The sequence below is a fragment of the Pyrus communis genome, chromosome 1 (genome assembly GCF_963583255.1).
Source record: "Pyrus communis chromosome 1, drPyrComm1.1, whole genome shotgun sequence".
Taxonomy (NCBI): domain Eukaryota; kingdom Viridiplantae; phylum Streptophyta; class Magnoliopsida; order Rosales; family Rosaceae; genus Pyrus; species Pyrus communis.
Window position 1 is genome coordinate 40,055,488 of NC_084803.1, and position 16,088 is coordinate 40,071,575.

The 16,088-nt window shown below is 38.0% G+C and overlaps 1 protein-coding gene across 1 annotated transcript; it reads left to right on the top strand.

Moving 5' to 3' along the window:
- Positions 1-4,656: 4,656 nt before the first annotated feature.
- Positions 4,657-7,717, top strand: LOC137729266 (11-beta-hydroxysteroid dehydrogenase B). Its single transcript, XM_068468142.1, has 6 exons — positions 4,657-4,847; positions 5,239-5,431; positions 6,243-6,328; positions 6,459-6,590; positions 6,860-7,024; positions 7,225-7,717. The coding sequence occupies exons 1-6, from the start codon at positions 4,665-4,667 to the stop codon at positions 7,543-7,545; spliced, it is 1,080 nt and encodes a 359-aa protein (XP_068324243.1). The 5' UTR covers positions 4,657-4,664; the 3' UTR covers positions 7,546-7,717.
- The last annotated feature ends 8,371 nt before the right edge of the window (positions 7,718-16,088 follow it).

The following is a 16,088-nucleotide window of genomic DNA, read 5'->3' on the forward strand; positions in this document are numbered from 1 at the left end:
GTCAATCCGTCGTACACTACCTGGACGCAACATGATCAAATGATCCTCAGTTGGATCAATGGCTCGCTCACAGCTTCTGTGTTGTCAACTGTGGCAAGCAAGCGCACGTCTCGAGCAACTTGGGAAGCTTTGGAGCAGCGCTATGCATCATCCTCTCAGAATCGAATTCTGTTTCTGCGCAACGAACTGTTGCAAACCAAAAAAGGTGACCTTTCAATTGCTGATTTTCTTGACAAGATGAATTCTATTTCTGACAACCTAGCCCTAGCTGGCAAACCAGTTGAAGAGGATGAGCTTGTTCAGATTATTCTCAATAATCTTGGACCTGCTTTTGAAATGACCGTGAATGCCGCACAAGCACGTGATTCTCCTATCACGTATCCCACTCTGGAGTCTCTCCTTCTCACCACTGAGAGAAGGATGGCGGAGCAAACTGTTCAGGTGACAGACACTGCTCCCGTTAATGTGTATGTGGCTGCAAGAGGACGTGGTGGACGTCTTCGAGGTACTGGACGAGGCGCTGGACCGTCCAACCGTGGTTCCTCTGTAAATCAGAGAGGGTTTGTTTCTCGCAACAACAATGCCCACAGACAACAATCCGCTGCAAGGTCTGTTTCCTATGGTGGTCGTATAACCTGTCAAATCTGTGGAAGAGAAGGGCATCCCGCCCTTGATTGCTATCATCGCATGAATGCAGCCTACGAAGGTCGTATTCCAACCAACCGTCTAACAGCTATGGCTTCATCTCCAACCACACTGAATCGTCAGCAAAATGGCTCCTGGTTACTTGATACTGGGGCAAACGCCCATATTACTCCTGAGCTACAGAACCTTGTCAATCCCAAGGAGTATAATGGTAATGAAAACATTGGTGGAGTAGGTAATGATACTGGTCTTTCTATTGCACATTCTGGTTCAAATCAAATCATGACTGACTCTTGCTCATTTAAACTTAACAACATATTACATTGTCCTTCGGCCTCCACCAGTATAATTTCTGCCCATCGTTTTACACTTGACAATAGCTGTTATATACTAATCTTTCCACATTTCTTTCTTGTTAAAGACCTCAAGACCCGGAGGACGCTTTTCCGAGGGAAGTGTGAGAATGGGTTATACCCATTTCCTAATGGCGGTGGATCATCCAATCATCCCGTTCTAGCGTGTTTAGGAGTCCGAGTGTCTGCACAGAAATGGCATGATCGTTTGGGCCATTCTGCGTCTAAAATAATCAAAATTTTAATTTCCAATAATCAAGTGCCAATTAGTGGCACCTCTGCTGTACGTTTCTGTCATTCGTGTCCATTAGGTAAGAGTACCAAATTGCCGTTTCAAGTTTCAGAATCTGTTTCGCAATTCCCTTTAGATCTTTTACATTCGGATGTTTGGTGTTCACCCGTTATTTCAAATGAAGGATATCGTTATTACTTATTGTTTGTTGATGATTTTTCCAAATATTCTTGGATTTTTCCTATGAAAAATAAGTCTGAGGTGTTCCAAATATTTCTTAAATTCAAAACCAAGGTTGAAAACATGTTTCAGCGTTCTATCAAGCTTCTCCAATGTGATGAAGGAGGAGAGTATAAGAGTAATGTTTTTCGAGATTTTTTAGATAAACATGGCATCTCACAAAGGTTTTCTTGTCCCAAACACCCAGAACAAAATGGTCTTGCAGAAAGGAAACATCGTCATATTGTCGAAACTGCCATAGTCATGTTGTCTCATGCTGGTGTTCCCTCAAACTTTTGGCCTGATGCGTGTCAAACAGCCACCTATATCATCAATAGGTTGCCTACTCGTGTTCTGTCGAATAAGTCACCTTATGAAAAATTGTTTACAAGAACACCAAAATATGATTTTTTTAAAGTCTTTGGGTGTAGGTGTTTCCCGTGGCTGAGACCCTACACACAACACAAACTTGAGGCTAAGTCCAAATCCTGTGTTTTCTTAGGTTATTCGCTAGACCATCAGGGGTACAAATGTTTGGATGTATCTACAGGACGAGTTTACTTGTCTCGCCATGTCCTCTTTGATGAGGACTCTTTTCCATTCAAGGATATCACACTTCGAAAGGAAAGCGTCCATGCCACAGGTATTTCTCCTTCATCTGATCTCTTATTTGTTTTCCCTTCCTTATCTCCATCACACTCCCCAGTCATCGCCTCTCCTAGCACTGCCCAACTTCTTTCCCATGACCCTCCCCCAACAAATATAACTTCTTCTGTGGATTCCATAGCAAACCCTAGTGTGCCTGCAATCCCTAACACTCCTCCTGTTCTCAACCCTGATATTGTACCTTTAGAAATGCCAAATGAGCAAGAAATTATCAGTGAACCTGAACAGCAATCGGACCTTGGTTGTGCACCTAATCCCGTACATCACATGCAAACACGCTCCAAAGCTGGCATCCAGAAACCTAATCCCAAATATGCTTTGCATGTCGTCACCACTGATACACCTGTTGAACCTACGTCCTTTAGTCAAGCCGTGAAACAACAGGAATGGCGAAATGCTATGGTCACAGAATTTAATGCCTTACAGCGTTCTGGGACGTGGAATCTTGTTCCCTACAAACCTCATATGAATTTGCTCCCAAACAAGTGGGTTTATAAGATTAAACGACATGCAAACGGCTCCATCGACCGATATAAGGCACGGCTAGTTGCCAATGGGTTTCATCAGCAGCACGGCGTGGATTATGGCGAAACGTTCAGTCCAGTGGTCAAGCACAGTACCATTCGATTAGTACTTAGTCTTGCAGTCTCAAATCGATGGCCAGTTCGTCAACTTGACGTTCAGAATGCCTTTTTACACGGGTATCTAGCGGAGGAGGTGTATATGAGGCAGCCTGTTGGGTTTGTTGATTCCCAATACCCACATCATGTATGCAAGTTACAACGGAGCTTGTACGGTTTGAAACAAGCACCGAGAGCTTGGTTTCAACGTTTCTCGGACTTCCTGCTTCAGTTGGGTTTTCAGGAATCTAAGTGTGATTATTCGTTGTTTGTCTTCAAGCAACAAGGTGTTTATTTACTTCTGTTGATTTATGTCGATGATATATTACTTACAGGCAATCATCCACGGCAAATGCATCGTTTAATCCAGCAGCTACGCACATTATTTTCAATGAAAGACTTGGGGCCTCTCCACTATTTTCTGGGTGTGGAAGTCTCCTATTCGCATAATCTGATGCATTTTAGTCAAGCAAAGTATGCATTGGATCTTTTGAAGCGGACCAATTTTCTTGATGCCAAGCCTATCTCAACGCCCGTCTGTGCAGGTCAGAAACTCAGTCTACATGAGGGTGATCCATATCCTGATCCTTACACTTACAGAAGTGTCGTGGGGGCCTTACAGTACCTTACGATCACACGTCCTGATCTTTCATATGCCGTTAATCAAGTGTGTCAGTTCATGCATGCTCCTACTACAACCCACTGGACGGCTGTGAAACGCATTTTACGGTACGTTAAATCTACGTACGCACAAGGTTTGTTGTACAAACCTGGCAGTATGCAGCTCAGTGCGTTCTCAGATGCAGACTACGCAGGAGATCCTGATACGCGCCATTCTACGGGAGGTTATGGTATATATTTGGGTTCGAACCTCATCTCCTGGAGTTCCAAGAAACAAAAGACGGTCTCCCGATCCAGCACCGAGGCTGAGTATAGGCAACTGGCCTATACAACAGCAGAGATTTCTTGGCTACGCTCTTTGTTTCGTGATTTACAGTTGCCTTTTCTTCGTCCACAACTATGGTGTGATAACATTTCATCGATAGCTTTGGCATCCAATCCTGTTTTCCATTCCCGCACGAAACACCTCGAGGTTGACTATCATTTCGTACGTGAAAAAGTGGTGCGTGGTGAGCTTATTGTCAACTTTATTTGTTCACAAGATCAAGTGGCTGATTTATTCACCAAAGGTTTGTCGTCATCAAGGTTCAAGACTCTGGTTTCCAAGCTTCCAGTTGTGTCCCGTCCTCTCAGCTTGCGGGGGGATGTTAGACCTAGTCATGTTAAGGAATCTGCTGCTCCACCAACTGCCGAATCTGCTCCATCAACTGCTGCTCCACCAACTGCACAATTAGGAGACAACCTGGACAGCAGACCTCATGTGCTCTGATGTGTTGCATCATGGGCACGTGGCTGCAATATTCCTGACAGCAGCATGGGCAGCAAGCATGTGTCTTTAGTTATATTCCCGACAGCAGCATGGGCAGCAAGCATGTATCTTTAGTTTATTGCATGTGTGTGTGTGTAAGATGTATATAAAACATCTGAGTGTTATTACAAGATTGATAGTGAAAATATATCATTTCTACAGGTGCTACATCTGAGCAAATGGCAAGTTGGAGCAGCACGCTAACTCATGCAGGAAATTCCAAAAACCCTTCCATTCGTCACCACAAGAGCTTGCCATCAACACGTGACGTGCCCTCCTTGCATGTAATGATATTGTGAGTTGAAGTTGATCATCTCTGCCACTACCACTGCCCACTGTATTATTTCAAACTCATCAACTCCTCTCTCTCGATCTTATCTATTCCCATCTGAATTTGATCGATCACATTTCGGACCATCATCAGTTCCCCAAAAACAAAAAAAAGCAAAGCTGTTGTGTGTTTAATTAGGGTTAGTTAACGCTTTTTGCGAACCGAACCGATGGATTTGTTTAACTCGGTGTTGAATTGGGTGGTGCCACCGGCAAGTTTAGTGATGGTGGCGTTTGCTTGGCCAGCGTTGACCTTCGTCACCGGTTGTGAGTGGCTTTACAATTTGTTCAACAGTGAAATAGTCGAAGATAAGGTTGTTATAATTACAGGAGCTTCTTCTGGCATAGGAGAGGTAATTATAAGTCCCCTATTTCCAAATATAATTTTATCCATTAATTTTGAAGTTCATCTTGTTTCAAGCAAGGTTTTAAATATCGGTTTTTATGGAAATATCGACAGTGATATTTAATATTGATATCGCTAACCGTTAGATGAAAATGATGGAAAATTGCCCAAAACATAAATTTGTTTACTCTGAAACTTTAGCAAATGTTTAATTACTTAACAATGCATGTATATTACATATTAATTTTCTAAAACACAATTCAGATTGTGTAAGTATATGATAGGTAAGAGGATACAATACAGGAACATAATCACCGATACGTTGATAGTTTGATAAAAGTGGTTATATATGTATGTGTGTGTGTGTGTGTGATGTAGCATGAGGGTTGTGATTGCAGCAAATTGCATATGAATATGCGAAGAGAAGAGCAAATCTTGTACTAGTGGCACGAAGACAGAACAGACTGCGAGTGATCAGTGAGAATGCAAGGCGTATGGGTGCAAAGCATGTCATGATTGTAGCCGCTGACGTTGTCAAGGAAGAGGAATGTAGGCGTTTCATCAGTGAAACGATAAGCTTCTATGGCCGAGGTATGCGCCAGGGACAAATTTGATTATTTAGAAAGCCGTAGTTTTAAAAACAAAAGTTGTACACTTGAAAGGTCATAATTAAGCATGACAGAGATGGACTAGGGGACTGCAGATTTATTCAATTAAGTAGAGTATTTATGTACATTTGAACATTTTTCACAGTAACCTACAACTACGAAAGCTACAGACACATGCCGAGATAGGATATACCAGTACTCCAACCCAATTTGGTTGTGGACTTTTAATTTCTTAGATATATTTGTTTGTCTAGAGAGTGCAACTGTTTGACATCTGACGTCTATTGATAAACCTCATGGGTTAATTAAGCACATATATATATATATATATATATATATATATATGAAGGAGTTGTATTTATTAGTAGCAGTTGCTGGAATATGGCTAAAATAAATGATTTATTGTAAGCTGATGATAGATAGTGGTGCTTGTTTTAAGTTGATTTCCTACTAAACCGGAAAAAGAAAAATGCTCTATAGTTGCACTCCGCATGATTTTGCTAGCAGGAATGCAAGTGAATGAATCCCATCCCCTAGCGAGTGAAGTGCTTACGCCCCTTTTTCTAAAGGGGTGCGCTTGCGCATTAATAATATAACGGAAAGGTTAGGGAGAAGAGCTTGCTGTCACGAGCCTTCACTGTCCCGTTCTGTAACTTCCCTTCTTTTGTTTAATACTAAACTAGTAACTATTTCTTACATAATCTCTCCATGAGAAGAATTTTGTGCCTTCACTGCTGCCATGATGTTAATTCTGAAACTAAAGTAGTTATTTTGATTTGTCTCTAATTTTGCAGTGGATCACCTTGTAAATACAGTAAGTCTAGGACATACATTCTACTTCGAGGAAGTTACAGACACGTCTGTCTTTCCCCAATTGCTGGTAAGGATTGCAAAGTTGCATGAGCAGAAGTCCAAAAGTTTGCACTACATTTTTAATACAAACTTATATTTCTTATGAGGCAAATTCTCTATCAATGAGGTTTTGCGGTTCTGAATATCATTGGTCTCAGGATATAAATTTCTGGGGGAATGTTTATCCAACATATGTTGCTCTTCCTTACCTACGTCAAACTAATGGAAAGATCATTGTCAATGCATCAGTTGAGAGCTGGTTACCTCTGCCGAGAATGAGTTTATATGCTGTGAGTATATATTACTTAATCTTTTCATATTATTATGGGAATATTGATCAAGTATATTCAACATTTTAGAAGGAGAAATATACATGGAACTAGAATCGTATACGTCATCATCAAATTAGAATTACCCAGTGGTTAGGATGCATTCCATGACCTGTCAAACTTTCTTGTAAAACTTATTTAGGACCAGTTTTTGTAGTCGAAGTTAACTATATCAAAGAGCTAGCAAGCATCAATTTATTACTATCCTTTTGTTGTGTTTGAATTACCAGGCGGCAAAGGCAGCTCTGGTTAACTTTTATGAGACCTTGAGATTAGAAGTAAACCATGAGGTAGGGATAACAATTGCAACTCACGGGTGGATTGGAAGTGAAATGACAAGAGGCAAGTTCATGCTAGAGGAGGGGGCTGAAATGCAGTGGAAAGAAGAGAGGGAGGTAAGAGCTACTGATTGATCGATGGTATTGCTTTTCATTAAGTTGGCCCAACGAGGCATTGCACTAATGCTGGTTGGAATGATTTTTCGTACCCGGAGCAGACAAATTAATCGCTTAATTTTTTATTAAGAAAATGTACCTCAAATGTGCTATATATATATCTATTCATTCCAATCAGTGGGACATTTATATTGTCGTAGGTACATGTGACCGGTGGGCCTGTGGAGGATTTTGCAAGGTTGATTGTAGCTGGGGCTTGTCGAGGAGATTCATACGTTAAGTATCCAAGTTGGTATGACATATTCCTGCTGTACAGGGTGTTTGCGCCTAAGGTCCTGAATTGGACATTCCGCCTCATTCTTCCAACGCACGGTGGAAGGAGAACTTCCCTTGTGGGCACCGGAAGGCCTATTTCAGAAGGCTATGGGAGACCTTTGTTGGAAGGCACTCCTCCAAGGAGACTTATTGGTCCCAACACAGTTTCCCAACAGAGTCCCCCGCGTCAGATAAAAATGGAATGAAATTTATAGCATTTCTAGGGAAGTAGCTATTTTAGTAACATGTACTAAGAAGTTATGGTTGTTGAACTTGTGTTTTTTTGTAGCCGTCACAGAGAGTTTGAACTGTTAAACAAAGTTATTGCATTCGATAAGTGTTGTTCATGTAATAAGCTCCCATATTAATAAATTCCGTAGCTGGCCCCCTGTGAACATGTGGCCTAAAGATATTCTTGACAATTTTCGTTACTTATTCACGTTGTGAAATTGATAGGTCATGTAGTGTTTGAAAAGAGTCATTGGTTGATCACTCGACAGTAATCGAAATGTACAGTCCCATTACCATACTGAGTGACCCACGACATTTTGATTTTGTGTGGTAAAAGTAGTCGCATTAATTACCTTACTAAGGTAGGGCGGCGGAAATTGAGTTTGATTCTAATGTTAATTGGACTAAGAACATTTTAACGACAAGACGCAATAGATTCTTCTTTTTTCTCGTGTTTCTAAAGAGGAACACTTCATGATTCATTGAAAATTACGTCTTCAAATGTCACCAAAGAAAAAAAAATTCCTATCTTTGTATTCTCTCATTAGCAAAGATCAATGATTGCTAATTCTTAGGACTTCTACAAATATGAGTGACACGTAGGGCAGTATGTCATAGCTATCCAAACTAAGCAGAAGAAGTGGATAGCCTATTCAGTTTGAGAATAAAAGCAATACAGTATTCTCGATATCAATACTCTTGATTACATTATTTGGTTGATTGTTTATTCATGTTTACCACTTAATATGATTCTCTTGTCTATATGATTACTTTGAATGTGATATGGAACTTACTTCCTAAATCACATTCATGTGCTATGGCTAGAGACTCTAAACACATCATAAACTATTCTCCCTAAACAGTTTGAAGGTTAGAGATCCATTGTTGTACACTTACATGTCTTTACGAATAAATCAACGACCCTAACAATACTAGGAACATGCCCAAGATGAGGCATGCTCTGTGTTACATCGTCAAATGATCAAAGACATACTCATAAGGCAACTGTGGTGTCTTAGGTCAAATGACTACTTTGTATATCCCAACTAGTGAGTTTACATATAACATAAGTATGCGAACTCTTGGTTGATCGCGTTCAGTGAACTCACCCTCTATTGAGCACTTACATACTTGCGTTGGTCTCTTTCACACCAATAGCTCGAGACTAGTCACTTGCCAGGGAGAAGACATAGTATGTGCAGATCTATCCGGATTGTCAATGACCAATTGACAATTCTAAGGTCCCAGGAATTTAACATCTTTAGATCACATTCTCTTTATTACATAAGGAGCATGAGTCATATATTCTGTAGAATGTCGTTCTTGCCAAGGTTGTATTATTATTATTATTTTAGCCTATTTTACTCCTTAAGGCCTCATTTGGTACCTCGGACTGTACTGACTATTTCAATCAGATATGATAAATAGCCATCGGATAGTACTGACTAAATTAGTATGGCGTTTGGTGCAATATTGGATTAATGATTTTATTTATTTGTAATAAAAATGTCTTAGGTTCGAATCTGAATTAAGAGTTTGTAACCAATTTATTATATTCACTCCTTGGTGTATATATAACAAGGAATTCAAAAAGTATGAAAGAAAAAGGTGTAAATATAACAAATTTATTCTCTCCACCCTTTGTGTAAACTTGTAACACTAAGGCCTCATTTGATATAGATTTTTTCACAAAAAGCTGTTTCAATTTAAAGTTAAACAAGAAAAAAGTGTTTGGTTAAAAAAAAAATATTCTACCTTTTTCTAGCACAATGGCCTCTAGACGACAACTTTAATTAAAAAATCTAGTGGTATTCCTCTTTACTTTTAAGTAAAGATTTAACATTTTGAATTAGCTTCGTTCATGACTCAATGGATGAGGGGAGTTGTTCCTCAAGGTACTTAGTTTTTTATTCAGGAAATTTTGTATTAATGATTGAAACCGTTCAAATACTCTGTAAAGATCATATCCAAAAAGGTTAATTAAATATGAAATTATTTAGTCATTCAACTATATAAAAACAAATGAATAAAAGTATTATAAACTATCTATTTATTTGCTACAGCTAATTGATTAAACGATCTTACAGATTTTGTCCAACTTTACGCATGCACTACAAGTAAATCACACACATGTCAAAGGGCTAAGGCAAAAAACATTTAAAACGGATACTAAGTATTAGATTTTATCCAACTTTATGCATGCACTACAAGTGTGACATCCCACATCGCCCAGGGGAGTGATCCTTATATGTATATTCCTATCCCTACCTAGCACGAGGCCTTTTGGGAGCTCACTGGCTTCGGGTTCCGTAGGAACTCCGAAGTTAAGCGAGAAGGGGGCTAGAGCACTCCCAGGATGGGTGACCCATCGGGAAGTTCTCGTGTGAGTTCCCAAAAACAAAACTGTGAGGGTGTGGTCGGGGCCCAAAGCGGACAATATCGTGCTACGATGGTGGAGCGGGCCCGGGAAGTGGTCCCCCCCCGGGCCAGGATGTGACAATTTGGTATCAGAGCCTAACCCTGGTCGTGGTGTGCCGACGAGGACGTCGGGCCCCTAAGGGGGGTGGATTGTGACATCCCACATCGCCCAGATGAGTGATCCTTATATGTATATTCTCATCCCTACCTAGCACGAGGCCTTTTGGGAGCTCACTGGCTTTGGGTTCCGTAGGAACTTCGAAGTTAAGCGAGAAGGGGGCTAGAGCACTCCCAGGATGGGTGACCCATCGGGAAGTTCTCGTGTGAGTTCCCAGAAACAAAACCGTGAGGGCGTGGTCGGGGCCCAAAGCGGACAATATCGTGCTACGGTGGTGGAGCGGGCCTGGGAAGTGATCCGCCCCGGGCCGGGATGTGACAATTGGTCAACAAATATTGTATGTTCAGGACTAATAATTCCAAGTACCAGACTTTAAATTACTAAAGTCAATCCATTCCCACTTGAATTATGGAAACTTTAATTTCTATAGGGTTTTTATCGCCAATGGTCCCTAAGATTGACCAAACTCATCATTTTGCTCCCTCACTTTCAAAATCAATCAATGTCGTCCCTAACATTCACCACCGCACATCAATTTGGTCCTTACGTTTAGATTTCGTCAACTATTTCTTTTAGTTTGCATGTGGGACCCATAAATCCAATAAAATGGTGACACGTGGATTACACAAAAGAAGGGTCTTTATTACAAATGGTCCCTGACATTAATCAAACTTCTCATTTTGGTCTCTAAGTTTCAAAAATCAATAAATTTGGTCCCTGACTTTCACTACTGCACATCAATTTAGTCATTCCGTTAAAATTTTGTCAATATTTTTTGTTAGTGTGATAATAAGGTCATATTGGTCCAATCATATGGCACCACATGGATTAACTATAATTTTTTTTTTTTTTTTTAAGATTTAAAACTAAAAGTACTATAAGAAATTAAAAACAAAAGCTAAAAGAAAAAAAAATTAGTTTCTTATAGTTAATCCACTTGGCGTTATATGATTGGACTAGTGGGACTACATCAGCACACTAACAAACAATATTGACGAAATTTTAAAGGAATGACTCTATTGATGTGCGATAGTGAAAGTCAGGGACCAAATTTATTGATTTTTGAAACTCAGGGACCAAAATGAGGAGTTTGGGGGACCATTTGCGATAAAAACCATTCTTTTGTATAATCCACGTGTCACCGTTTTATTGGATTTGTGGATCCCACATACAAACTAACAGAATAATTGATGTGTGGTAGTGAATGTCAGGGACGACATTGATTGACTTTGAAAGTGAGGGTCCAAAATGATGAGTTTGGTCAATCTCAGGGACCATTTGTGATAAAAACCCATTCCTATATAATTAAAGATAGGGTTTTTATCACAAATGGTCCCTAAGATTAATCAAACTCATCATTTTGGTCTCTTACTTTCAAAATCAATAAATGTCGTTCCTGACATTCACTACCCCACATCAATTTAGTTCTTCCGTTAAGATTCCGTCAACTATTTTGTTAGTTTGCAAGTGGGACCCACAAATCCAATAAAATGGTGACATGTGGATTACACAAAATAAGAGTTTTATCGCAATGGTCCATGACATTGGTCCAACCCCTCATTTTGGTCCCTGAGTTTCAAAAATCGATGAATTTGGTCCATGACTTTCACAATCGCATATCAATTTAGTCATTTCGTTAAAATTTCATCAATATGGCTCCACGTGGATTAATTGTAAGAAACTATTTTTTTTAAGAGTGAACCAACGGACGAGTATTCCGCGCTAACATTTTTGCATCCCACAACCCCAATTGGAAGAAAAATTAAATCTAAATTCGATAAAATCAAATCCAAATTCAATTCAAAGTTGATAGGATTATAACCAACTAGAGAGAATGAGGAGTGAGTTCATGAGGCCAAGTACTTTAGTGGTGTCATGGTGCCTTCCTTTTATTTTTTAGCATACCCTGATGAAGACGATGATGATTTTTTTTTTTTTTTCCCTTTTAGTTTTGGTTTTCAGTCTCTTATTTTACTTTTAGTTTTAAATCTTTTAAAAAAAAAAAAAATGTCTTGTAGTTAATTCACTTGGCGCCATATGATTGAATTAGTGGGACAAAAAGTATTGACGAAACTTGAACGGAAGGATTAAACTGACGTGTGATACTGAAAGTCAGGGACCAAATTTATCGATTTTGAAGCTCAAGGACCAAAATGAGGAGTTGGATCAATGTTAGGGACCATTTGCGATAAAAATCTTTATTTTGTGTAATCCACGTGTCACCATTTTATTGGATTTGTGGGTCCCGCATATGAACTAATAGAATAGTTGATAGAATCTTAACGGAATGACCAAATTGATGTTCGGTAGTGAATGTCAGGGACAACATTGATTGATTTTGAAAGTGAGGGACCAAAATGATGAGTTTGATCAATCTCAAAAACCATTTGTGATAAAAAAAAAAAAAAAAACCCTTAAAGATATGGCTATGTTTTGGTCACCTGTTGAATTGCCTTAGATAGTTACTTGTAGGCCCAACTTTGATTGTAGCTTGTTTGAGATGAAATTGGAGAAGGAGAACTACTGGTTATTTTTTTGTACAAAGATTTCCACAAGTATTGAATAGTCTATTTTCAATCTTGTCCATTTATTTCGTATCATTCATTACTACGTACTATTGAAGAATTTTCTCATTTCGGGTATTCTCCTTTTAAAATTTGGTTTTCAGTCGCATGGCTTAAAAATCTCCCACCCAAATATACCGTGTCATAGTTTGTCGGTGACATTTATCAGTTTTACCAAAGAAAAAATAGCACAGTGGCCTTCAAATTGTAGCTTTTAAAAGTTTAGTGGTATTCTTTTTTACTTGTAAGTGAATATTTAATATTATGAATTAACTTCGTTCATGACTCAATGAATGAGGGGAGTTCTTCTTCAAGATATTTAGTTTTTAATTCAAGAAATTTCGTATTAATGATCGAAACCGTTCAAATACTTTGTAAAGATCATATCTAACAAATTTAATAAAATATGAAATCATTTAGTCATTCAACTATATAAAAACAAATGAGTAAAAACATTACAAACTATCTATTTATTTGTCATAGTTGATTGACTATATTGACATGTGGCGCTCATTCATTGTCCATGTGGGTGCCACGTCACTGGTCAACGACTGATTTAACATTAACCTTAACAGATGTATGAAAGTTTCCCTAAATTATGACTTTAGGTACCATTCTGTGATGAAAAAAATTTGATGTACCAAATGTTGAAAACCAAGAATCTTAAGGGTGGTAAACTGAGATTAGGTATTATGAACTGTCTATTTATTTGCTACAACTGATTGATTAAAAGACCATATACATTTTATCCAACTTTATGCATGCACTACAAGCGAACAAATATTGTATTTTATGAACTAATAATTCCAAGGACCAAGACTTTAAATTACTAAGTCATGAAGTCAATAGGAAACTTTGATTTGTATAATTAAAGATGTGGCTACGTTTTGGTCACCTGTTGAATTGCCTTTGATAGTTACTTGTAGGCCCACCTTTTATTTGTAGCGTGTTTGAGATGAAATGGCAAAATACATTGGAAAAGGAGGAGAACTATTGGTTATTTTATTGTACAAAGATTCCACAAGTATTCAACAGTCTATTTTCAATTTTGTCTATTCATTCTGTATCATTCATTGTTCAACTCTATGTATTCCTCTATTCGTAGAGTACATTGAATGTACATAAATGACTATAACAGAGTTTCTTCTAGAAGCTAAAAAGGGTATCTTGAGCAATTGGGGGCACCCATTTTCCTGAAGTTATGGGACTATTTTGCCGAGTACGAGAGGACCGGGAAGGACGCACCTCTAGTGTACCAGTTATCATGCCCACGATAAATGTTGGGTGGCCAAGTGCGAAGTGGATAACTGCTGAAAGCATCTAAGTAGCAACCCCACCCCAGGATGACTGCTCTCCTATTTCGACTTCCCCAAAGCCTTTACTACGTACTAAGGCTGGGATTTAAAAAAAAAAAAAAAAAAAAAAAAAAAAAAAAAACTAACAGAACTACCCGAACCGCATCGATGGGTTGGTTTGGTTTGTTTTTTTTTTTTTTTTTTTTTTTAAATTTTTGGTGGTTAAATCAAACTGCACCGATCTTAATTGGTTTGGCAAACAGTTTTCAAAATTCTTCAGGTGCGGTTAACTGAACCGACCCGCATATACTTATTTTATTTTTCTAACCATAATTAATACATGTAGTAATATAAATAATTAATTATTTACGAGTTACCGTGGGTACACCACATGAAAATAAAACCTAAATAGTTTAAGAGTCCTTTTTCCTTTCATTCAAAAAGAAAATAGCAAAAAGAAAAGGCAACCTTTATGTGCCCAAAAAGCAGAGATGAGTGAAATTATGGAAGGAAAATAGGGTCACCATTTGGAGAAGGTAGTAGCTGTTCTTTGGTGCTCTCCTTGAGCTGCATCATTTGTGTTTTTCTTTGAGCAATCACTCATATTGGTGCTACGTTCTATAGCTTTTGGGAAATGAATTTGTTATGTATTTTCATCTTCACACAAATCGAAAATTGACCCAAATCAACCCGTCATTGTCGGTTAACCGACCTTATCGGTTTTAGACCTAGTTTGGTCGGTTTCGATTTTGGCCCAAAACTAACCCAAACCAACCTATGTCCACCCCTACATACTATTGAATTTTTTTCTCATTTTGTGGTATTCTCTTTTTATAATTTGGTTTTCAATCCCATGGCTTGAAAATCCCCCTCCCAAATATACCGTGTCATAGTTTGTCAGTGACATTTATCGATTTTACCAAAGAAAGAATAGAGCAGTGGCCTTCAAATTGCAACTTTTAAAAGTCTAGTTGTATTCATTTTCACTTGTTAGTGAATATTTAATATTATGAATTAATTTTGTTCATGACTCAGTGGATGAGGGAATTCTTCATCATGATACTTAGTTTTTAATTCACGAAATTTCGTATTAATGATCAAACCATTTAAATACTTTGTAAAGATCATATCTAACAAAATTAATGAAATATGAAATCATTTAGTCATTCAACTATGAAACAAATGAGTAAAAGCATTATGAACTGTCTATTTATTTGCCACATTTGATTGATTATATTGACATGTGGTGCCCAGTCATTGTCCATGTGGGCGCCATGTCACTAGTTAACGGCTGATTTAACATTAATCTTAACAGATGTATGAAAGTGTCCCTGAATTATGACTTCAGGTACCATTCTGGGATGAAAAAAATTTGATGTACCAAATGTTGAAAATCAAGAAACTTGAGGGTAGTAAATTGAGATTAGGTATTATGAATTGTCTATTTATTTGTTATAGTTGATTGAAAGACCATATAGATTTTATCCAACTTTATGCATGCACTACAAGTCAACAAATATTGTATTTTATGAACTCATAATTTCAAAGGACCAAGACTTTAAATTACCAAGTCATGAAGTCAATGGGAAGCTTTAATTCCTCGGTTTGGTCACATGTTGAATTGCCTCTCATAGTTACTTGTAGGCCCACCTTTGTTTGTAGTGTGTTTGAGATGAAATAGAAAATGCATTGGAAAATAAGAACGATTGGTTATTTTATTGTACAAAGATTTCCACAAATATTGAATAGTCTATTTTCAGTCTTGTCTATTCATTTTTTTATCATTCATGACTACGTACTATTGAAGAATTTTCTTATTTTGTGGTATTTTCTTTTTATAATTTGGTTTTCAATCATGGCTTGAAAATCCCCCACCCAAATGTACCGTGTCATAGATTGTTGGTGACATTTATCGGTTTACCAAAGAAAAAATATAAAGGAACATGAGAAATGAGCAAAGGAAAGATATTTTGTTTTGTGTGGAAAATAAATGGAAAAAGTTCAAATTTATGTGGCTGCAAGATCTGTTTCTAATGGTTGATATTGTCCGCACAGGTGTTATGAAAGTTTGCATGAGCATACACATGTAAAGTTAAGATCGAAAATCGAAAAAAAAAAATACA